At 57.6% G+C, this 22,280-nt stretch overlaps 7 protein-coding genes across 7 annotated transcripts; 4 read left to right on the top strand and 3 right to left on the bottom strand.

Annotated features, from left to right (window-relative positions):
• Positions 1-276: 276 nt before the first annotated feature.
• COG3 (Golgi transport complex subunit 3) lies at positions 277-2,915 on the top strand (the record flags this gene model as incomplete). The annotated part of the gene is made up of 5 exons (XM_071063174.1): positions 277-390; positions 452-759; positions 811-1,150; positions 1,210-2,145; positions 2,229-2,915. 5 exons carry the CDS (start codon positions 277-279, stop codon positions 2,913-2,915), a joined length of 2,385 nt encoding a protein of 794 aa, XP_070919275.1.
• Positions 2,916-3,589: 674 nt separating this feature from the next.
• YMC1 (carrier protein ymc1) lies at positions 3,590-4,589 on the top strand (the record flags this gene model as incomplete). The annotated part of the gene is made up of 2 exons (XM_071063175.1): positions 3,590-3,701; positions 3,787-4,589. The coding sequence occupies 2 exons, from the start codon at positions 3,590-3,592 to the stop codon at positions 4,587-4,589; spliced, it is 915 nt and encodes a 304-aa protein (XP_070919276.1).
• Positions 4,590-4,843: 254 nt separating this feature from the next.
• MFIFM68171_07756 (TIP-1 family-domain-containing protein) lies at positions 4,844-7,324 on the bottom strand (the record flags this gene model as incomplete). Its single annotated transcript, XM_071063176.1, has 4 exons — positions 4,844-5,263; positions 5,316-5,356; positions 5,412-5,703; positions 5,753-7,324. The coding sequence occupies 4 exons, from the start codon at positions 7,322-7,324 to the stop codon at positions 4,844-4,846; spliced, it is 2,325 nt and encodes a 774-aa protein (XP_070919277.1).
• A 338-nt stretch (positions 7,325-7,662) lies between these two features.
• On the top strand, positions 7,663-8,985 carry MFIFM68171_07757 (DUF155 domain-containing protein; the record flags this gene model as incomplete). The annotated part of the gene is made up of 1 exon (XM_071063177.1): positions 7,663-8,985. The coding sequence occupies one exon, from the start codon at positions 7,663-7,665 to the stop codon at positions 8,983-8,985; it is 1,323 nt and encodes a 440-aa protein (XP_070919278.1).
• A 1,125-nt stretch (positions 8,986-10,110) lies between these two features.
• Positions 10,111-13,160, bottom strand: MFIFM68171_07758 (uncharacterized protein; the record flags this gene model as incomplete). The annotated part of the gene is made up of 2 exons (XM_071063178.1): positions 10,111-12,829; positions 12,934-13,160. 2 exons carry the CDS (start codon positions 13,158-13,160, stop codon positions 10,111-10,113), a joined length of 2,946 nt encoding a protein of 981 aa, XP_070919279.1.
• A 1,524-nt stretch (positions 13,161-14,684) lies between these two features.
• On the top strand, positions 14,685-16,311 carry SHM2 (Serine hydroxymethyltransferase, cytosolic; the record flags this gene model as incomplete). Its single annotated transcript, XM_071063179.1, has 4 exons — positions 14,685-14,720; positions 14,786-14,836; positions 14,897-15,261; positions 15,321-16,311. 4 exons carry the CDS (start codon positions 14,685-14,687, stop codon positions 16,309-16,311), a joined length of 1,443 nt encoding a protein of 480 aa, XP_070919280.1.
• A 1,923-nt stretch (positions 16,312-18,234) lies between these two features.
• SPT7 (Transcriptional activator spt7) lies at positions 18,235-21,857 on the bottom strand (the record flags this gene model as incomplete). Its single annotated transcript, XM_071063180.1, has 3 exons — positions 18,235-19,488; positions 19,545-20,704; positions 20,759-21,857. The coding sequence occupies 3 exons, from the start codon at positions 21,855-21,857 to the stop codon at positions 18,235-18,237; spliced, it is 3,513 nt and encodes a 1,170-aa protein (XP_070919281.1).
• Positions 21,858-22,280: the final 423 nt, after the last annotated feature.

The following is a 22,280-nucleotide window of genomic DNA, read 5'->3' on the forward strand; positions in this document are numbered from 1 at the left end:
CTTTGAGCAAGTATGCGCGGCTCTTCGCGCCTACTATTAGTCGGTTTAGCAAAAGCAGTCCCCAAAAAGCCTTAGCTTCCACAAACCGGCCGGCATTGCAGTGGCTCGTGCGCTTCCCCGCCATACGCCATCGGTGGAATGGGTAAGGCCGGGCCCTCTTGCTACCTAATTGCCCCGAGGAACACGGAACGCCAGCCGAGTGCCAGTACCGGTCAGGTACCTTTTTGTCCGCCAAAATTCGGGCCTCGACAGCGGCCACTGATCACGAAATCGAACATGTACGAAGATTCCTGGTACAGCTTCGTGCCAGATTTCCAACAGCGCCGCGCGCCTCCCGCGTCCCAAGGGACAGGGCATCGACGAAAAGGATCCCTCCTCCAACAGCCAAATGTACCGCCCTCAATGTGTCGCCCATGACCGGAACGGCGCTGACAAGCTTCGCATCGAATAGGGTACCGCAGAACACGCCGACGCCGCGCAGCCTCTCCAAGCGCTTTTCGAAGACCAGGACGATGTCAATGCGCCACCCGAACCGACGCTGTCACGGAGAGCCAAGTCGTACTCGGATTTCTACGACATTGTGAAAGCCCAGTTCTCGGACCATGGCACGAAGAAGAAACGGAAGAGGAGGCGGAGCGGCCGCAACTGGGAAGCATTGGCTGTTCCCGAGTCGGCGGCAACGGGCATGCCGGCTGAAGAGGAGAGCCATAACGACACTCTAGAGAAGGAGCTGCTGCGGGCAAGCCAGCAGGAATATCTGTATGTGGGAACATTCTGTTCATCTTCCCTGGGTGCTGACCGGGCTGCAAGGCTCTACTACGACGAACTGGCTATGACAGAGCGGCATCTCGGAACCCTCATCGCCGACGCCGACAGCGCTCTCAAGGTGCTCGAGTCACTTTGCCAATCCTTCCGTGCGGTTGACGAGCAGACCAGCTCCTTCCAGGCGCAGTGTGACGGCCTTTTGACAGAGCAGAAGCGCCTTGAGGCCCTCGCTGAGTCTGTCGGCAGTGATTTATCCTACTACTCTTACCTCGACCCCATCACCAGGCGGCTGAATGCCCCTGGCGCCGGCCGGCTCGTCGACGGGAGTGAATTTACTAAGATTCTTTCGACTCTCGACTCTTGTATAAACTTCATGACAAAAAATGTCAGTCTTTGATTCTGATAGCGCCTCCGAGGCCGAAGCTGCGCGCTGACATGGTGTAGCCATCTTACCGAGACGCCGAATCGTACCTCGCACGCTATCAGGCGCTGCTGACCAAAGCGCTGCACTTGCTCGAGGTGGGCTTCGTCAACCACCTGAACAAGGTCTCTGCCGAGATATCCCGCCAGATCGCAGCCACGAAGTCGGAATCAGCACGCCATGCCCTCGCCTACGGCCGCTTTGAAGAGATGGTGCTGGAGTCGTACTTTCTGATTCCGAATCTTCAGACAGTGGTGCGGAGCGCCTACGAGCAGGACGGCCAGGCGCTAGAAAACGCAAACGCCGATATCTACGCAAATACGGCGAGCAACCTATTTCACACGTATTGGGCGGCACGGGAGCGCGATCTCAAGCCAATAGTACAGCACGATCTCGACGCCTTCAGGACAGAAGCCAAAGAGTCAATCGAAACGGCGGCTAGGAATTTTGTGAAGCAATGCTTTGAACGCTCCTACGAGGAGGCCTCACTTTTTCGGAAGATCTTCTCCATCGAGGCACTGTACTCGACGGACCCCAGGTCGGCGTTCGCGGCTCTCAGGTCCCACCAGCGCTCCGTTCTCACAGGTACAAATGTGGTACCTATCGCCTCAAGCCTTCAGCCTGTTCTGCAGTCAAGTGACCTGCAAACCATCTGCAACATCGTTGGATGGATCACCAACGAGTACCTACTCCTCGATTACGACGAAGAGGAAACACCCTTCGTGAGCCGCTGCCGAGAGCTAACCGCTAGGCTTCTCGCTGAGCACCTCTGGGCGTTCACCGACGCGGTTTTCGAGGCCGAGATCGCCAAGTCGATAACAAAAGCAGTCGTGCCCCCTGAGGCACTAAAGATTGGGCCAGGAACCAACGGCGACATCGCCTCCAACGCCTTCCTTCCCATAAAACGAGCCCTGGATCTCCTTGTCATGTTTGACCAATCCATGCCTAAGGAGCGATGTGTAAGTCCAACAGACGCCAACCCTCTCTTCCCGGGGCCGTCGTTCACGCAATATTAACACCACACTTTCCCTAATACATACAGCAACGCAACAGCCCCGTAATCTTCAAGATCGTTAAGGAATCTATTGCCTCGCTCCAGCGCGCTGAAGGGCGCATTAAATCCACCAAGAACGGCACAGACCCGGACCTGTTCATGATCAAGAACCTGCTGATCCTCAAAAACGAACTGCTCACGCTCGAGATTGGCGATGTGCGCGGCGGCCACAGTGCTGCTGCTAGGGGGCCCGGCGGGTACATGGCGGGGAGCATGCAGCACTTCACGCAGATTTGGGACACCATCCGCCCGCAGAACCTACTTGGCGGGCTGCTGAGCAGCTTCGGCAGTTTGAGCACTTATATTCCCATGCCCTCGCGGATACCGGGATCGTCGCTCTGGTCGAGGAGCGGCGCGAGTACCCCGGTCCCCGGCGCCGGAGGGGGAGAGGTGCACGACGCGAGCGAGCAATTGGATGAGCTGCTGAGGCAGAGCATCTATGGGTTCACGAGGCGGTGGGCGGGAGTGGTGAATGAGGCGAGGGGCGTGGGAGGGGGGAATAAGTTGGGAGGGAAGAACTTGGCAAAGGCGGAGAGGGAGCTGGATGAGATGCTGGAGACGGCGTTTAGTGGGCAGCCCGAGGTAGTGGGCAAGCTGAAGGAGGCGATTCAGATTGAGGCGCAGGCGCAGGCGCAGGCGATGGGAGAGAAGCGGAATGTTGTGACGAGGGTGTAGGGGCAAGTTGTGTGCTTTTGACGGGAGACGGCCCTTGCGTCAAGTCTGCTCTCTGGCCACCGCAAAATGCTCAAATGTATTGGAGGGCATTACCAATTTAGGAATAGGCGGGCAGCCCAGTCTTTTGGGGATGGCCGATGCTTACCACCGGCTAGTTAATGTGTACGACCCTCAAGGGTGTAATGTAGAAGGTGTTCGAGCCGGGACGGATTGCGTGCTCGGCATCCTTACAAAGCACACCGGCCGTAATCCATCATCATCGGCGGCCGGATAATGGAATATGCAATTATCACGCACTGGAAAGCACGCCATCGAATCCAGAACCCACCGCCCACTCTTGGCATGGACCCACTCGCCAGGGACGGCCCCACACCCCGCGGATCAATGATTGATTTAAACGCGCCGATAGGCGACGCCGACGCCGGAAGCGACGAGTGATAATATTCCCATCTCTGAGCTGTTTGACGGTGAGGTGTCCGGGCGGACCGAACTGACCTGGGCTGGACTGGACTGGACTGGACTGTATTGAATTGGTTGTTTCCTTTCATTTTCCGCTGGATACTCGTTCACTCCTCCACCGTACCAAACGATAAGTAAACCGGCAAACATCGGCGGTCAGATTAAAGGGCGGAGAGCAGAGAGCGCAGCCAGGTAGTCAGGCCCAGACAGACACAATGGCCGATTCAGCAGCCGACATGGAAGCCCACGACGGCAACTCGGGCGCGCTGCAGACAGCAAAGGACTTATTTTCGGGCGCGGCGGGCGGCATTGCGCAGGTACTAATCGGTATGCTCCCGGTCCCATCCCTCCCTCCCTCCCCCAAAGCTCCCCAACTAACTAACCAACCCTTTTTCTTGCCCCGCCGCGTCAGGCCAACCCTTCGACATCGTAAAAGTCCGCCTCCAGACCAGCACAGCCTACCCCTCGGCCCTCTCCGCCGCTACCTCCATCTGGAAGCACGAAGGGCCCCTGGCCTTCTACAAGGGCACTCTGACGCCGCTGCTCGGCATCGGCGCGTGCGTGTCGATCCAGTTCGGCGCCTTCCACTCGGCGCGGCGCTGGCTTGAGCAGCGCAAGCCCAGCAACACGCCCCTCAGCTACGGCGAGTACTACGCCGCGGGCGCCTTCGCCGGCGTCGCCAACAGCGTCATCTCGGGCCCCATCGAGCACGTGCGCATCCGGCTGCAGACGCAGCCCCACGGCGAGGCGGCGCGCCTGTACCGCGGGCCCTGGGACTGCGTGCGCAAGCTGTGCGCGCAGGGCGGCGTCGGCGGGGGCCTGTACCGCGGCGAGGCCGTGACGGTCCTGCGCGAGGCGCAGGCGTACGGTGTGTGGTTCCTCGCGTTCGAGTGGCTCATGAACGCCGACGCCAAGCGCAACAAGATCGACCGTAAAGAGATCCCGAGCTACAAGGTGGCGCTGTACGGCGGGTTGGCCGGGGAGGCGCTGTGGCTGGGGAGCTACCCGTTTGACGTGGTCAAGAGCAAGATGCAGACTGATGGGTTCGGGACGCAGCAGCGGTACAAGAGTATGAGGGATTGTTTCGGGCAGACGTGGAGGGCCGAGGGGATGAGGGGGTTCTGGAAGGGGATTGGGCCGACGTTGTTGAGGGCTATGCCTGTGAGTGCGGGGACGTTCGCCGTGGTGGAGATGACGATGCGGGCGATTAACTGAGCGAGGGGTGGGGGGTTGTTGTTGGGATGAGCTCTCTGACTGGCGCTCAACGGAGCCAAGCTGCGACGTGGACTGGGCCACTGCGATGGACGGTGCGCAAACGGAAAGTTGAGGATCTTTCACGGGTTTTGCGAGGCCAGCCTCCTCAACGGGCGCTGCAACACGAACAGGCTGAGCCGAGAGCGGGAACAGGGCCGAATCATCGGCCTGGCACATTATCTTGTGTTTCTGTAATAGAGCACTATGTAGCGGCCTCATTCGGCGTTCTCTACCCGGCGCTGCAATATTTGCCTGGCGTTGGCGGGGGTCAACGAGTCGATTTCCAGTTCGTTTAAGACCTTCTTTGCCTCTGTGTTGTCGGTGAACACCATGTCGGTGGCATGCTTGAGCGACATAGTGCCTTCCTGCACCTCTACGGGCAGGTTGAGCAGCCGAAGAGCATCGCTAAGGCTGCCGAGCGAGCTGGACCCGTCGGGTATGTAGCGCTCGACAAGCGCCGAGATGGCGTGCACGTCACGCATGAACTGGGCTGCTCCGGACGCTGTGAACTTGTGGCTCATCAAGACCTCGCTCCAGAGCGTGTTGTTGAGTTTCTCGAAGGCTTCGCGCCAGACCCGGCGGAACACGGCTGTTCCGAGAGCGCGTGAGAGGAAATCTAGATCCCGCTTCAGGATCTAGCCAAGGTTAGCACGGCTGATGCAGTTTTAGTATTGAAGGCTAGCTCACAATCAAAGGCTCGTCTAATTCGACCGTGACTGCCAAATCCGCTGCGTTCTAGTCAACCAACTGAGTACACACTCCTGTTGTCCGCCCGCAGCTCACCTGGAGAAGCATCTTCTGCAATGGTACTCCATTGTGGTCGATGGAGGTAGGCCTTGAAAGCTTTGCGGTGAGAGTCGACCAGGGCTTCAGACAGGAACTCCTGGGCCCGCTGCCTTCTCTGGCTATATGCGGCAATGGTCTCGTCGAAGAGAACCCCGTTGTCCTCCTCACTGCCGACAGCTGCCGAAGTCCGGTCCCGAACGTGATCGTAGCTCATGCCGCCGGCAAGATTGTTCTGATCTTCGCTGGCCTTGGCCCTTGCCTGGAGTTGTTCCCACAGTGTGACGAAAAACTGCAGGGGTCAGAATGCGAGTACCCAGGGGAGAAAGACCGCCTCTCACCTCTTCATTGCTCCAGTCTTTTAGTGTGTTGACGATATGGTCGGCGCTGCCGTAAACCTTGCAAAGTGTCTCGAGCGCCCCCGTGCCCTCCAAAGCGGCCAGCTGCTCTTTTGTCACACCAAAAGCTCTGCCGACCGTCGAAGTTATGCTTAAGTATGCTTCAAGTGTACCCCTGAGATGGTCGTGATATTCATCCAGAATGGTCAGCTGGATGTCTATGAGGAAGCGCAACTTGTGGGAGAACCGTCTGACCCGTTCGTACTGCGTGGTGACGGAGCGAAGCAGGTCGACGATCCGGACAGCAGCGAATGTGGGCTTGGTCTTCCCGGTGCCAGCAAAGTCAAAATCGATATTCCTCGCGTCCTGTGCTGCCATGATCCCCTTGTAACGCTCCAGCGCAAACCGCTTTTCGGCATCCAGCCAGGTCCGAAAGTGCTTGCTCAGCACCTCTGATGTCAGGCCACCCCATCCGTCCTCGGCATCGCCGCCATCGTAGGTAAAACCAGACCGGATTCTCTCGTCAAATGTCATGAGCTGGGCAAGGAGACTGCTAAGGAAAACGGGATTCCCGTCGGTCTCCGCAATCGTTGTAGCAACCTTCTCCCTCATGGCAGGTAGCATTGAGGTTATAAAAGCGCAAACAGGGTCCATGTAGACCATCTTGTGAGACACAACCGTGTCCTCAAACTTTGCCGCCAGAATGGGACCAAAGTTATCCCTAAAGAAGTCCTCCCACTTTTCAATCAGGGACAAGAACCACGGGAAACAGTGAGCGCCAATGACTTGCGGGCTACTCGTCGCCTTGTCGCTCAGAAAGTGGAAATGAAATTCCTTGACAAATATCTGGGCCATGACATCCACCGGGAGAAGGCTAACAGGTGTACTCGAGTACAGGATCTCTGGTACCTGCAGGTCGACGAGCTTCTCGAAGCACCGGAGCCACTCCTCGTCCACCTCGGCGTCCGGCTCGACGTTCGGCCAACCGCGCCGCTTCAGCACCTCCTCGAGCTCTTGCCACATAGTCTTTTTCATCTCGTCCCACAACCGTTCGACCACGGACTCGACGTGCGTGACTAGATGCACAGCGGCCCCGTCGGCTTGTTGCCGGAGCTCCTTGAGGCGAAGCGACAGTTGTTTCAACCGCGTGTAGGGCTCCAGGGCAGCCTTCGGGGTTTCCGGCAGATGGGAGCGGGCGGCCTGGCGGAGGCCCTCAACATCCTGCAGCAGCAGCAGATATCGGTAGGCGAGGTCAACCTTGTGGAGCTGCTTCATGGGGAGCTCGAGGCGGCGGATGGCCTCGTCGGGAGCGTCAGACTCGGCGATGATCTGGAGGCGGATGTCAATGCTCTTCTGCAGCGTCTGGAATTCGTCAATCTGGGCCATGAGAGCGGCCTGGCGGCCTGCGGCCGACTGGCGGGCCTCGTCGAGCTCGCGCGTGGCATCATCGAGTTGTGATTGGAGCTGGCTGCGCTGGAACTCGACGCTGCTGAGCAACGTGTCCAGGTGCTCAAAGTCGGTTGTCGACTGCAGCTTGTCGTCGAGGTAATCCTCGACGCGGATGTCTGATTCCATTGGGAGCGATCTAGGAAGCCCTTGTGCTTGCTAAGTCCGCGTTGAGGAGTTCCTCGGCTTCAAATATCGAACAGTTCCTGGAAGCAGCAGGTCGAACATGTGGAGCTCGAAGGTTGGGGACCCTGCTGTCCCAACGTGAGGGTAAGTTACAGGTAATGTGTAAGGCGCCGTAAATACATGACGTTGCGTTGAAATTTGTGGATTGCCTGCCGGCCCCGGAATACATTTTGGACGGAGCAAGTCGTCGAATCTACCGTGCCGGCCGCACGCCACTTCCCACCGAAGGAGATCTCCGTTATTGATCGACTCGAGGTCAATTAGCTTTCAATGGCGCCGCCATGAAGCCGTTTATGCCGAATCTTGGACCGGCCGCGCGCAGCGCCAGCGTCTCCTACTTCGCACCGGCATCTCGACCCCTCCTCCACCAGCGATGCTTCCACCGCACCTCGACAGCCTGGATCCCGCGCCGACGTAACTTCTTTACCTCCAATGTGCTCCTACAACAAGATGGAAAAGAGCCATCCTCCGCGTCTGTGTCTGAGGTTAAGGTTGACAAGAAGAGCGGTAGAGCAGCAGCCCAAAATAAACGTAAGCCGCTGAAGAACTCGCTGCACCGCGTCGCCATTGTCGCGCAGAAGGGCGTGCCCGGGAAACCGTCACCACTCGCTACCGAGACCCCGCCAGGGCCGGACGGCAGTTCAACTATCAGCGCAGTGTGCGTGGCCGAGTCCTTCGACATGGAGAGGGTCGTTGACATCCTCACGAATCACGGCTTCACCCTCGATCCAGAGGGCACGGGCTTCGAGCTACACGAAGTGGTGCATGCGCGGGGCTTCAACAACGGGGACATCTTCGTGTTCCCTTCAGGCACCGTTGTGACCTGGGCGCTTCCGCCGGACGTAGTCAACACTCTGGCCACCAAACATTTACTCCCAGCCGCCGAGACACCCTTTGTGGAGGACAAGGAGGTCGAGGACCTTGACTTTCAAGCCGACCCAGAGCAAGAGCAGAGCCGAGTGAACGGGGACGTGGTAGTACTGGGGACACGGCGCGAGGTTGAAGATGGCGACCGCAAAGACACGACGCTCGCCAAGATCGCCTTCTCATCCGGCCTCGCCCGTAGCACCAAGCTAGCCGTGCTGGAGAGCTCTCTGACGCGTTATCTCGAAAGCACCCGGCACATACCGGACCGGCTATCCCAGGGTCTGCGGGCGCCTTTATCGCGCGAACTGATCCTGCAAAAGGCGGGCGAGCTTCTGAACCTGCGCAGCCAGCTGAACCACTACAACGACTTGACCGACGCGCTGCCCGATATCTTTTGGGATAGCGAGGAGAAGCTGGAGACGTACTACGCCAAGATCGGAAAGGCTCTGGACGTCGGCGTACGCATCAAGACGCTCAACGACAAGATGACATACGCACAAGAGGTGGTCAACGTGGCGCAGGGCGTGCTCGATATTAGCGAGAAATTGTCGAGCGAGAAGCACAGCACGCGGCTGGAGTGGATCATTATCATTTTGATTGCCATTGAGGTCGCGTTTGAACTTCGAAGGTTATACATGGAGAAGTACGACGTGTTTGAGACCGAGCTGCTTACTGAGCTGCGCGGCCTGAGGGCAGACATGCAGAAAGGAGACAAGACAGACATAGCCTCAAAATGAGCGCGTTTGGGTGAATTCTAGAGGGCAGAGACTAAACATGATACCCAACTCAGTTATATAAGCCGCCATGGCTGACGATTGAAACATCTTACTCACGACTGAATTGCTTCCGCAGCAGTGAAGCCTTCCCCCTTTCCGCTTTGGCTAAACGGAGTCTGTGTTGACAAATCTCTTGCAACTCTCACCCCACCATCCTCTGTCTATAGACATTCCGGATCACTCATCAAACATATATGCACGTTGCTCTTCGTAAAATTTGGAATTCGTCTACCCCATCCCTTCGGCTCCTCTCTTATTTTCAAGAATTACCATCAACCCAACCGAACTCAAGAGTACAACATCCATCTACGTTTCGAATAGGCCCAGCAGACCATATCCACTCCTAACGAACACGTTCCGATACCGATTTGTATTGCCCCGCGCCTGAAGTACTGCCCAGCCTACAGGTGGAGGTTCAATTATTGAATGGACGGAGAAAAAGAATGAGAGTGATATGTGGATCTTGGCAGGAGTATACAAGCCGATTCCTTGTGAAAACAAGCAACCAAAACGCCGCTTCTGAAAAAAAAAAAAAAACCACACTCGGCCTTCCCGTATACCTATTGATTATACATAACCCCCTTTCTCACCCAGTAGCACGTAACAAAACCAGAAAATAAAATCAACAGTGCCGAGTTTCGCTACAATCCGCTTTTTATAAACCACACACCTCCCTTCTTCCCGTAAAACCTAAAACGTTGCACAGAGAACCCAGTCAAGCAAACCGAACCGACAAACCAACCAATCAATCGACCAATCAAGCGTTCAATCAGTCAGTCAGACCGAGAAGAACGTCTTAACTTGACCACCTCTCGAAAAGGAAAGCTCAATTCAACTCCTGTCAATCAAGTCCGCGCCAGTGTCCTATCAGCTGCACCGAACCCGTCCCATTAGATCATTCCATATCATCTTCTCTCCCGCTCGCACAACAGCCATGGTTAGGTTAGGTATTAAACTGCCCTCTGTGGCATCCTTTCTTGTCCTGCTGCTGCTCTTCTCGGCTCTCCTCTGCTCGCACTGGTACTACTAATACAAATGTTTTGAAGGCCCTTTTCAACCCCCCCGTACACTTTTAAAATCCGCTCCTTATAAAGGAGCCACTGGAGCAGGGTTCGCCGCACTCGGTGGTCTGGGACTCGCACCGGCAGTTGGCGGGGGGCCGCCGTTAACGGGACTGGGCGCGGCGTGCTGCATCTGCGGCGGTGCCTTCGACGGGCTTGGCGAAACCCCATTGTTGCCTCCGCCACCGTTATTATTCTGCATCTTGGCGTTGGCGGCCGCAACCTTGTGCACGTCCATCTGCCCCCCAAGCCCGATTCCCTCGAGCCCGACCACCTGTGGTTGTTGGGATTGCGCCGCCTTGGCGATGTGCCCGCTGGCGCGCTGCTCCGCGTCAGCCCGCGCGCGCGCCTGCTCCATCACCTGCCGCTGCTGCACCTCGGGCATCACCGTCGCGAATCCTGTCAGGTTGGACGGCGGCGGCCTGTTACCACCGCCCACCGGCATCATAGCAGGCGAGCCGGGGCCGTACTGGCGCTGTACCGCGTTGGGCGGCATTCCTGACGCCGGACTCCCATATGGCGGTCGTGCCATCTGCTGGTGCTGCTGAGGCGGTGTCGGCGATTGGCCGTATGGGTGTGCTTGTGGGACCTGCGGCGACATGGTCCGGGGCATCTGTCCGCCATTGGCGTATGGCGAGAAGGGCGGTTGCTGCGAGTGCTGCGAGTGCTGCGAGTGCTGCGAGTGCTGCGAGTGCTGCGAGTGCTGCGAGTGCTGGGGTTGATGTGGAGGATGGTGGGGGGCGTGCTGCGGATGTGGGGAATGCTGCATGTGTTGAGGGTGCTGGGGATGGATTGGTTGGTGTTGTTGGTAGCCAGCAGGCGAATAACCCTGCGGGTACCGGTGGTTGGGAGTACCGGACTGCCCAATGTTATAATTGGGATGCTGCGGCATCCGTGGCTGCGTGGGACTAGCAACATACTGCTGTGGCATGTTGGAGTGCCCATAAGGGCCCTGGGCCTTGGCCAGCTGCGGTGCATACATCTGCTGCCTGAACTGGGTTGGGGGAGGCGCCCGGGGCTGAACTTGGACGTGGGGCTGCGGAACGGGGACCGTAGACGGCGCCCGCGGGTACATATTTGGCGCCTGCTGCCGGACTGGCGTCTGCGGGAAGTGCTGGGCGTTCGTAATGGGACGGGCCGATGGCGTGAACTGCGCCTGATACTGCGGGTGGGCGTACGGCCCGGAAACGCTGGGTGTCCTGTGCGGCTGCTGGCGTTGGTTTGACGTCGCCACTGCCTGAGCGGCTTGCCGGGCGAGGCGTGCCGGCTCGTCCTCCTCCATGACTCCCCGATACTCGTCTGAGCGGATCTCAATCCTTGTGCTCACAGCCAGCTCCTCAAGCTTGTCTGAATTGAGTCTGGCCACGGCATAAGGGGGCAGGGTCTGTATGATCAACGCCAACTGGGCCTTCAGTGTCTGGTATGTCATCATTTCCTCCTCGCTCGGCTGGTGCGAGAGACTGCCGTTCCGCAACATATCACCGTTCACTGGGTCGGCTGAATAACGGTCCTGGCTTGTGGGGAGGGTGAGGTTTCGGTTTCGTTGATAGGACGCAAGCGTCTCAATCAAATCAGAAACTTCTTCCAGGAGGTCGTCAACTTCCTTGTCGTGATCAGATTTTTTGCCGAGGGCATGGTCAAGAGTTGGATCGATCGCGGTCTCGTCCCAGTTCTCAATGGCGTCTTTCACACGATCCTCGTCGATCTCCATAGCCACTGTGGAATCCGCAGCTGCTCCCTCCTCATTCTCCTCTTCGGGAGAATCCGAGTCGACCAGCTTCGCAAAGTTTCGCCGGCCGACGCGTTGCCACCAGATACGGCTAATCTGGCCCGAAGGGACGATGGCTGCCGTGTCATCCTTGCAGGGCGCAAAGCTGGAGAAGGCCCCTCGGAAGAGAGCCTCCATCTCGGACATCTCGAGTTCGGTTGTTGACGGCTTATGGCCCGCCAAACTCTGAGCGCGCTCGCGCTGCTTTGTCTTGGCATGGATTGTCGGCGTGGCGTTGCTGTAGTCCAACCAATGGCCTGCTGAGATCGTCTGAGAGAAATACGTGCCAGTCCGGTATCTTGATTTTTCGGTCAGCTCCGGATGATAGAAAGTCAATACGTTGCTTTTCGTAGTGTTCTTGGGAGCCTTTGGCGGCTGCAGAGGGGGCAGGTTCCGGGGCGAAGGAAACAACTCTCCCAGCGTCGGGGGGCGGGAACCTTTGTCGGAAGTCGCGGAGACACCTGACAAGATCCTGGTCACGGTGACACCACTAGGCAGGGCGCCTTCATGAATAGGCTCGACGGTTGCATCGCTTGCCGGGGCCTGCTGCAGGCTGGTGAAAAGAGGCCTCGAAGTGGGTGCGGCGCCGACTGCTGTCAGGACGAGACCACCTGCGCTTGTAGGCAGTGTCTCACCTACAGAGGCTCTCCCGGATGGCGGCCGAGGGACGTTGGGGTAGGCTAGTTCTCGTCTGTAGAGCTCCAGAGCCTTGCTCCTAAATGCGACCGTCCTGGCAATGGCGTGCTCATGGTTCGAAGCGTCTATCTTCTCGAGCTCCTTGATTTGCGCATTTGCAACCTGGACTACGTCGGAAACTAGGTCATCTAGGATCTCGTAGGCGCCCTGCATCACCTTCTCGGCGATGGTAGTGGGTTTACTGCTCTCCTCTGATTTCGCCCGCTTCGCGGAAGGCTCGCCATCGGGGATAGGATCGGGGAGCGGGCGCTTGAGGATGGCGTTGTCGTTGGCGTCATGGCTAGGATCACCCAAAGTCAGTGCTTGTGGGCAGGGGACAGCGGTAGGCAAGGGGCAATTGAGCGAAGGACACAGCGGGCGGGTTGACAGCAACGCGGCGCATACCTTTCCAAAACATCGAAGAAATCGCGGATAAGCGACGTGTTGTCCCCAGAAACGCGCAGGCCATTGACGGGGTGCTTGGCAGGCTCGTCGGCGTCCGGGCCGGGCTCGTCCTCGTCGCTGGGGCCGCGCTTCCGCTTGGTGGACGAATTGATTGAAGCGGGCGAGTCTGGACGCGACAATGCTGCGACGCCGTTGAGCTGGGGCGCGGCGACGGCGGGCGAGGCCATGGCTGGCGGGGGGATATGCGATGGGCCGTCGAGGTCAGGGCCCCGGAAAGGTGGGATGGGTTGGCCGTGCTGATTTAGCTGGCCTCTGTCTGTAGCGCGATTCGCGTTCGCGAAAGGGAGGACGCTGCTCGGTGGTACTGCAACTCCAAAAAGTTTTATCGTCGGCGGGCCGGCACGCTGGGCAGCTCAAATTCATCCAAAACCGCTGCATGCGATGGCGAGACAATCCCCGAGGTCGATTACAGCTGGGGCTTTCTGTGCATACGGCATCCGATGGTCTTTTTCCTTCATGCAACGATTTCTGAGTGCAGCAGAGGAGGAAGACGGGGAGGGCCGTCGTTCCCCAGGGTTGGTTACAAAAAGCCAGCGCGAGGCAGACTGGCGCTAGCGCTGCTTACGGCAATTTGTGGGGCTCAATGCCATTGCCCATGGCGGCACGTGACCTGGGCGCGACAGCCTACGGGTTCTTTGGGTGATTACATAATTAAGGCTGAGAGGGTCCTGGGGACCAAATTTTGATAAAAGAGACCAAACTTATACTTAGAGCGCAAGTTCCATCATGTCCCTGCGTTCACACATCACGGGAGTTTCGAAGAACCAAGAGAGGGGCTGGGGGGGGAGGACACGGAGAGCTGGAAAACAGTCATCCCTTAGCCACGGGGACAAGGTGACCGGGTGTAGGATCGCTAGAGTGTAACACTTGGCTTTGCTCGGGGCTTTCCAGCTGCGGCCCCGGAAGTCAATCGGGTCAATCAACCAAAAGTAGCGCCTGTAATCCCGTGTCCATAGGTGAGACTCGTAGTGTCTACGCGTAGTTTATAACTGCGTTTGCGTTTGCCACGGGAGTTTTCTCCCAGCCCATCCGAGCTAATCATGGTGGGCCCCTGGAATGCCCGCGGCTGGACTCCATCGGCCCAGAGCCACCGGTCCGTTCGTGGTCCTGAGCTCCGGGCTGCCGAGCAAACCCTCAATCGAGGGGCTCGACCATTCTAATAAGAATTCGAGCATCGGCAAGCCGTGACGACGAGTACTCTCGTAAACAACGCCGCGTGTGATCTAGGTGCTTGACATGGCGGATTGTGACACAAATACTTGTTGAGGGATAAAGTGTAATCGCTCCGCTTATACGAAGTACTCGGTCGGCCTCGCCAAGCTGCCTACCGGTGACCGAGATCGCTGCGTTCGGAGGTGGCTAGCTGCAAGTAATCCTCGATATATGCATAGTGGGGCTTGCCAATTGCTTCAGTTCCGCAACACCAGGCGGCTTCTGACCCCACTAACCCCTCTCTTCAGCTCCGCGACCGATGCTTGATTGCGCACTGCGGGGTCCTGAATTTTTCTTTTCTGCTCCGATCCCCCTCAACTCTACTCTCTGCAACCCCCCACAAAAGCAGCTGCCCGAAGCTCAGCATTTCACCCATCGCTATTCTTCCTTCTATCCCCTATCCCCTATCCCCTCACCAGCTTCGATTCTCACCAACTGGTGACGCCTGAGTTGTCGATCACCCCACAAACACCCTAACAATGGCGACGTACGCGCTCCCCGAGTCTCACAAGGAGGTTTGTTCCCATTCCTGCCCAGAAGCCCGCCCGCCCGCCCGGTGTTCTGACTCACCGCCACATAGATGCTGGAGAAGTCCCTCCTGGACTCGGACCCTGAGGTCGCTGAGATCATGGTGAGCGTTGCCTACTCCCATTTGTTGCTCGCCAGGCGAACCGACTGACATTGTTCCTAGAAAAAAGAGATTCAGCGCCAGCGTGAGTCCATCATCCTCATCGCTTCCGAAAATGTTACGTCGCGGGCCGTCTTCGATGCCCTTGGCTCCCCAATGTCCAATAAGTACTCCGAGGGCTACCCAGGTGCTCGGTACTATGGCGGCAACCAGCACATCGATGAGATCGAGCTCCTCTGTCAGAGACGTGCCCTTGAGGCCTTCCATGTCGATCCCGCCAAATGGGGTGTCAACGTCCAATGCCTGAGCGGCAGCCCCGCCAACCTTCAAGTCTACCAGGCCATTATGCCTCCTCACGGCAGGCTGATGGGTCTGGATCTCCCGCACGGCGGCCACCTTAGCCACGGCTACCAGACACCCCAGCGGAAGTAAGTAGCCTCTCCAATCCCGACCTCTCAAATGTACCGTTGCTAACTCGGAGCTCCAGGATCTCTGCCGTCTCTACCTACTTCGAGACCATGCCTTACCGTGTCGACCTCGACACCGGCATCATTGACTACGACCAGCTCGAGAAGAACGCCCAACTCTTCCGCCCCAAGATCCTCGTTGCCGGCACCTCGGCCTACTGCCGCTTGATTGACTATGAGCGCATGCGTAAGATCGCCGACTCGGTTGGCGCCTACCTGGTTGTCGACATTGCCCACATCTCCGGCCTCGTTGCCGCCGAGGTCATCCCCTCGCCGTTCCTGTACGCCGATGTGGTCACCACCACGACCCACAAGTCGCTCCGTGGCCCCCGCGGCGCCATGATCTTTTTCCGTAAGGGCGTCCGGTCTGTCGACCCCAAGACCGGCAAGGAGACGCTCTATGACCTGGAGGACAAGATCAATTTCTCGGTCTTCCCCGGTCACCAGGGCGGCCCCCACAACCACACTATCACCGCACTCGCTGTCGCGCTCAAGCAGGCCGCCACTCCCGAGTTTAAGGAGTACCAGAAGAAGGTGGTTGCCAACGCTAAGGCCCTTGAGAGGAAGTTCACGGAGCTCGGCCACAGACTTGTGTCCGGCGGCACCGACTCGCACATGGTTCTCCTCGACCTTCGCCCTTTGAGCCTCGACGGCGCCCGTGTTGAGGCCGTCCTCGAGCAGATCAACATTGCCTGCAACAAGAACAGCGTTCCAGGTGACAAGAGCGCCCTCACCCCCGGTGGTCTGCGCATCGGCACACCGGCCATGACCAGCCGTGGTTTTGGCGAGGCTGACTTTGAACGGGTTGCCCGCTACATTGATGAGAGCATCAAGATCTGCAAGGATGTTCAGGCCGCCCTACCCAAGGAGGCCAACAAGCTCAAGGATTTCAAGTTCAAGGTCGCCAGTGGCGAAGTTGCTCGTATCAATGAGCTAAAGAAGGAGATTTCTAAGTGGTCCGAGACCTTCCCCCTCCCCGTTGAAGGCTGGAGGATGGATGCTGGCATCTAAATAGCTAGCTAGCAACCAGATGTTGCGGTAAGGGAGTTTCGGGCGATGGGGCATACAAGGAAGGTGCCAAAAGTTCAACAAAACAATAGACGGGGATAATTGGGCCGTCTTGGTTTCTCTTACTACAGATTCGGATCTAAAAGCGGGTGCCTGGGAATGGCAATCTCAACGAGTCAGGATGCATGGGAAGCAAACGGGAATCGGAAACTACACATATTGCAAGGCATTTCATCAGGCGTTTGCAACGTGTATGTCTTTCGGTCATCAACTTACCAGTTTCGGTACCGGGTGGGAGGGAGTTTGGCGATATACCTTATGCTGTGTTTTGTGTTTAGACGGCTGCTTCAACGCGGTTTGGTTGGTGGACTATACCCAATAAATACAGATCCTGAAGTGCTCGAATGATCTGTTGAATGGAACTGAGGTGATAAAGGCAAGATGAGCTGCTATCAATATGATGTGGGTTGATCAACCGAGCTGTGGTGCTTGTATAGGAGTGCCATCGATCACTGTATTCATTCCAGGACGCTAACATTAGAAAAGTTTAACCCTTATTTCCTCTAGCGCGTGGGCAGAGCGGCACATAGTTGGAGGGCGAAGAGAAGAAACCTGATTTTGGGTACGAGAGCGCCTTTTCGGGCTGCAGGACGCGACTCTCCATATCGCAGTCCCCCCTACTCTGTTATATAACCTAACCCTTCACTGGCACAGGAACGGGGAAAATAAAAAGAAATAAACAGTCAAGGGCTAAATTAAATAACAATACCTTGGTGAAATTTGTGTTAGATCTGGGTTCTACGTGGGGCACGGTATGGTGGGATGCTTTTAACAATCCGAGACGTTCTCTTCCGCAAGTACAGTACAAGACGCCCGTTTGTTCACAATGTCGACACTGGTAGATAACTGCCATAACTTTGTGTATTTTCATCTCGGCTTCTGCGCTCAGCAAAACTAGGCAGTTCAAAGAGGACAAATCCAGACGGACCACCAACAAGTATAAGCCCCTCAACCTCAGATCATGCAACCCATTGACGCCCGCCATCGGCCGTAAGAGGAAAGGAGCGTAAATGACTCTGCCGATTCTCGCTTGGTATTTGGTAGTGGTATATAAGAGGAGATCAGATGATGCAGAAGGGAATGATAGAAACGGGAAAAGCGAATCAAGATCAACCTGGACAGGAAAAGGAAAGTTTTCTGCTAGCATCATGACCCTGTGACATCCCAACCATAGCATCCGCTTGCAGGTAAGTAGGTGAGGCTGTTTCCTATACATGGGTTTGAAAACACGACACGGAGGAGAATAACCAGCATGGCTGGTTGCTGTTGTAGAATCCGCCGCCCTCCACTGTAGAAAGTCTAGGCACACCCGGCCCCATCCGCAACCAACAGGCCGGCTTCTCAGCATCATAACGGATTGAAGACGCGGAAGAAAATAAAATAAAATAAATGGTGGTGGACTCTGCCGAGTTAGGGGGCAGCCCTCGGCATGTCCTGCTCCTGGATCGAGATGTGAATATGTACGCTTGATCCTTTCCTTGCCCTTTTCTGAGCCAAGTACCGAAAACAATAGGTAAGAAGTATATGCAAGGACCCGCTGCTGCTGCCGCTGCTGCCGCTGCTGCCGCCGCTGTCCCCCATGCCTTTCCGGGGGGAATAAAAGGAAAAGATAAGGAAAAAAAAAAAAAAAAAAAAAAAAGAAAAACGAAGAACTGAAGGATTCTAAAGCCAAACAACAGTCAATCCACATTAACGGAAGGAACCGAAGGCGGGATTCCCAGAAAGGCCGTAGCAAAAGAAGAGCAACATAGAACCACCCAGAGGAATTACTACAAGATATCCTGTCCCGCGCCAAAAAAAAAAAAAAAAAAAACAAAAAAAAAAATAAAAACAGCCGTCTGCTCCTTTCTCATAGCACTCATCGCCTCATCTCTGCTCCAAACTCTCTGGACTCATCATCCCCGTACCTGTACCACCTCCACCACTAACACCTTCATCCTTATCCGTCGTCACCGTCGCCTGGCTCGCCCCCGCCTGACTCTCCGGGGCAGCCGCAGCAGGGGCAGGAAGGCCAGGATTGCTCGAACTCGCAGTGGCACCAGAGGCGGCACCAGCGCCAGGAGCACTCTTACCTGCCTTCTTCCCGCCCCCTTTCTCAGGCGACGCGTTCCCGCCCGCGCCCACCTTAGCAGCAACCCCCTCGGTAACCTGCGCGGCGCCGCTCTCCAGCTTCTTCTTCTTCTTCGCCAGCGCAATCTGCTCCTTGGCCGGCCTCTTCTGCGGCGAGACGATCTTGCCGGTGGCCCCGAGCCGCGGCCGGGCTCGGCGCTGCTTAGGTGGCAGGTCCTCGTCTTCGACCAGCGGCTGGTCCCCGTTCGCGTGGAGCTTGGCTAGGAAGAAGTTCTTGACCAGCCCGATCTGCTCCTGGATGTTCTCCTTGGTGACGGGCTCCGCGGGTGGCAGCGCCTCGAGCAGGTCGGCGACGACGGTGCCCGCCGTCTGGGTCTGCATCTGGTACTGGTTGCGGACGCGGGACTGTAGGAGGTGGAGCGGGACCGAGAGCATCTCCAGGCCCATCTCCTTGTCCAGGCCGAGGGCCTTGAAGCCGAAGAAATCTTCGCCGAGCTCCTCGGCAAAGTCCCCGCCGATGAACTGCTCGCTGCCGTCGTTGAAGGCGCCCGAACCGTCGGCACCGCCGTCGTTGAGAGCCGGGCGGAGGAGTTCGGTCAGGTGCGCCTTCATGCGCTCGTGCAGCTGGCCGAGCTTGTTGCTGAGTCTTTCCACCTCGTCGCGGGCGTAGCTCTCGAGCGACTCGACGTCGTGCCCGTTCTCGTCCAGCGTGTGCAAGATGACCTCCTCGCGGGTGAAGCGGGGTTGGAAGCGGGCGCCTCGTTCTGCATAAACGCCTGCGGCCGGCTTCTTCTCGGCCTCATGGTACGTTGTGAAGGTGCGGAACAGCTTGTGCATGTAGTCGCCGGCAATGTCTGTTATGGTGTCGAGGGCCGACGGCTGTAGCTCCTCGAAGCCGGCGTGGTAAAAGATCTTGGCAACCGCGCGCTGCAGCGTGGCCCTGCAGACCTCGCCAGCCATGACCGGGCCCTCGCCCGCGAGAAAGTGAGGCTCGACATCGGCTTCTAGGAACGGCTCCGGGTTGTATTTTGGGAATTGATTAGTGTACACCTGGTTCAAGTCAGTAATGCTGATGCCAAGGGCGGTAGAACGGACCAGTTACTTACGTGAGTCTGGATCTGCATCTGTTTGATGACGCCGATTTTGGAGCATAGCTTGCGGGTTTCTTGCATTTGCCGTATGTTGGCATCGAGCTTCTTTGCGAGCCGGCTGGGCGGCGAGATGAAGTGGCCGGGAGGGACGAGCCGGAGCATGTCCTCATGCTGGTTTATGACTTGCCCTTCGCCGTCCTCGATCCATTGAAGCTTTGGGTCAATATCCGGAACAACGGTCTGAGGTTCATAATACGCCGGAATCGTCCGGTCGACCTCGTCCTCCATTCCCTCGGCGAGCGTCTCTGGGGCTTTGGCCCCGTCCTTCGAGCCGGCTGCCGAAGCGTCGAGGTGGTGGCCGTGTAGTACGCCGAGGGCCTCCGCCTCTCTCCTGGACTTCAGGAAGCGGCGCATTCCGGCTTTGCTCCGTAAAAGGGCGGGCTCATCGACATTGAGCTTGTTGCCAGCAAACAGCTGGTACCGCTCCTTGGCTATGAGCGCGCGGTCCTTTTTGGTGACTTGCTTCCAGATTTTGTACTCCTCGTCTTCATAGGCCTGCTCTGCCGCCTCGCCGAGCGCTTGGCCAAGGGCCATGCCGTTTAGTGAAGGGCCGTCAATGTCCATGGCATCGGCATTGCTAACACCAGAATGACCGTTCATGCCGCTAGGGGTCAGAGAGCCGCCAATCGGAGGAGTAGCAAAGCCGTTGCTGCCGTCGACCTCGGAACTCTCCCTGTGGGATTTCGCGAGGAGGCCGTTGAGTTGTAGCAATGGCTTCTGCTCAACGTTTGGGGTCCCTTCTTTCTGGTCAGACGGCGCCTTTCGGGATTTGTTGGCTCCTTTTGTTCCGGCTTTGCGACCTCGGGAAGACATTATCGGCTCGTCGTCGCTGTCGTCGCCGGCATCGTCCTCGCCGCCGTTCTGCTTCCGGCGCTCTTCAGCCTCGACTTCGGCTCTTGGCCTGATGACTAGGTCGGGGATGAGGGGGATGAGCTTCTCGGCCTCTTTTCTCATGCCATTGGCCATGCGGCGGAGCGGATGGCCCATGTCCTGGTTATACTTGAGGCAGTTATCCCAGATGAGGTTCAGGTCGTAGACGAATTCTGCCTTGGACTTGTACTGCAGACCCTTAAGCTTCTTGGTCATGGTGCCTAGGTCCATGGGCTGCTTGATGACTGCGACGGCATTAGGTCTGACTGATGAGAAGTGGCGCGATCAATTCAGCTTACAGTTGTAATAATCCGGAGCGTCCCTCTTGTTCACCCTGTTCAGGAACGGGGTCGAGTATTCGGTGTGGGCCTTGAGCTCGCTGAGCACCTTCTCCAACGCTTCGTACAGTTCCTCCTGCCCAACATTCTCCTCGCTTGCCCACTTGCTCCTGTTTTTGCGGACTTCGTTCATGAGCGAGCGGAGTTCGGCATCCGAAGCGCGCACCTGATCGCGCTTCATGTCTATCCTGGCGATGAGGTGCTTCAGAGTGAGACTTGATGCGCCGAGGTTGGCATTGCTGAGCGAGCCGTGGTTCTGTCCCGGCTGGCTCGTGTGGCTGTGATTGGTCTTGTCCATCTCGGCCTGCAGCTGCTTCTCGGACTCTTCCAGCTGCTGTTGCTCGAGCATGGCCGTCCGGTCGTTTTCTAGTGTGTAGAAGAGCGTGTGGAAGCTTCGCTTGGCGGCCTCCTCTGTCGCATTGCGCGCTTCCTCCAGCTCCTTGCGCGCGTCCTCGGAGGACTTGGCTTGTGCGTGCGACCCATCTTCTGGGAGTCTATCGCCCTGCTTCCCGGGCGATGGGACGGAGTGAACCGGGGAGCTCCCGGACTTGGATGGCGAAAGCAGGGTTCTGGCGGCGGCAGCCTGGGCGTGTTTGGATTGTATGGCCTGGGACATCTGCGCCCCGCGCGCGGCGCCTTCGTCTTCATCTTCGTCTTCGTCGCCGTCCTCGTCGTCGTCGCCATAGTCGTCTTCGTCGATGACGCGCTTTGCCCGCTTGTGGGGCGGCTCCTGGATCGGCGTGTGGTCGGTCGCGGGGGGGAGCAAGGGCGCGGGCGGGGTCGGGGCGCGCTTGAACGTCTCGACAGCTGTTTGGTTGTATTCGCCGTTATCACTAAAGAGTAGCGAGAGCCTCGCATCGGCCCGACGAAATAGGTCGGCGAAATGGGCGCGTCGATGGTCCTCGTCGAGGTCGGATGCCTCAGGCATCAGAGCGAGCGGATTGTCGCTGGGGGTCTGCGTCGGCGCCAGGCCATCGTCCACAACATGATGCATCTTGCTGCCGTTGATTTGGCTGGCCGACGCGGATGGCCAGGCATACTGGCCGCTTGTGATGGACATTTTCCGGGTCCGGAATGGCTAGAGGGAAGGTGGTCGCTCGGTCGCCATGCGCCAGAAATGCGCTCGTGTTCAGCCGGCACCGGGGCAATCCAGAGCGTCAAGGTCACATGGGGATAAAGAGCGGCATCGACAGAGATGGTCGGTGGATTTTGGCGGCGATCGGAGATGCGGTGGTGGTGCCTCGATGAGTTCTGTAATGGCTGATTTCGGGGCGAGTTTGGACTGAGGTCAAGTTCGGAAGCAAGGCTTCTGCCGCTTCTGGACAAGGGGGGCGCTGCTTTTCCTCGCCTTGCGCAAGGGGAACTTGTCGCAACACGCTGCTTCTTTGTCGCCTTGCCGGCAACACGCTCGGCGCAGGCACACAATTGCTTTCGCGAATTATCCGCGTGCAGATACAGATGCCTGCCGTCGTTTTGCGTCGTT

This window comes from Madurella fahalii (genome assembly GCF_045866475.1).
Source record: "Madurella fahalii IFM 68171 DNA, scaffold_4, whole genome shotgun sequence".
Lineage (NCBI taxonomy): Eukaryota > Fungi > Ascomycota > Sordariomycetes > Sordariales > Madurella > Madurella fahalii.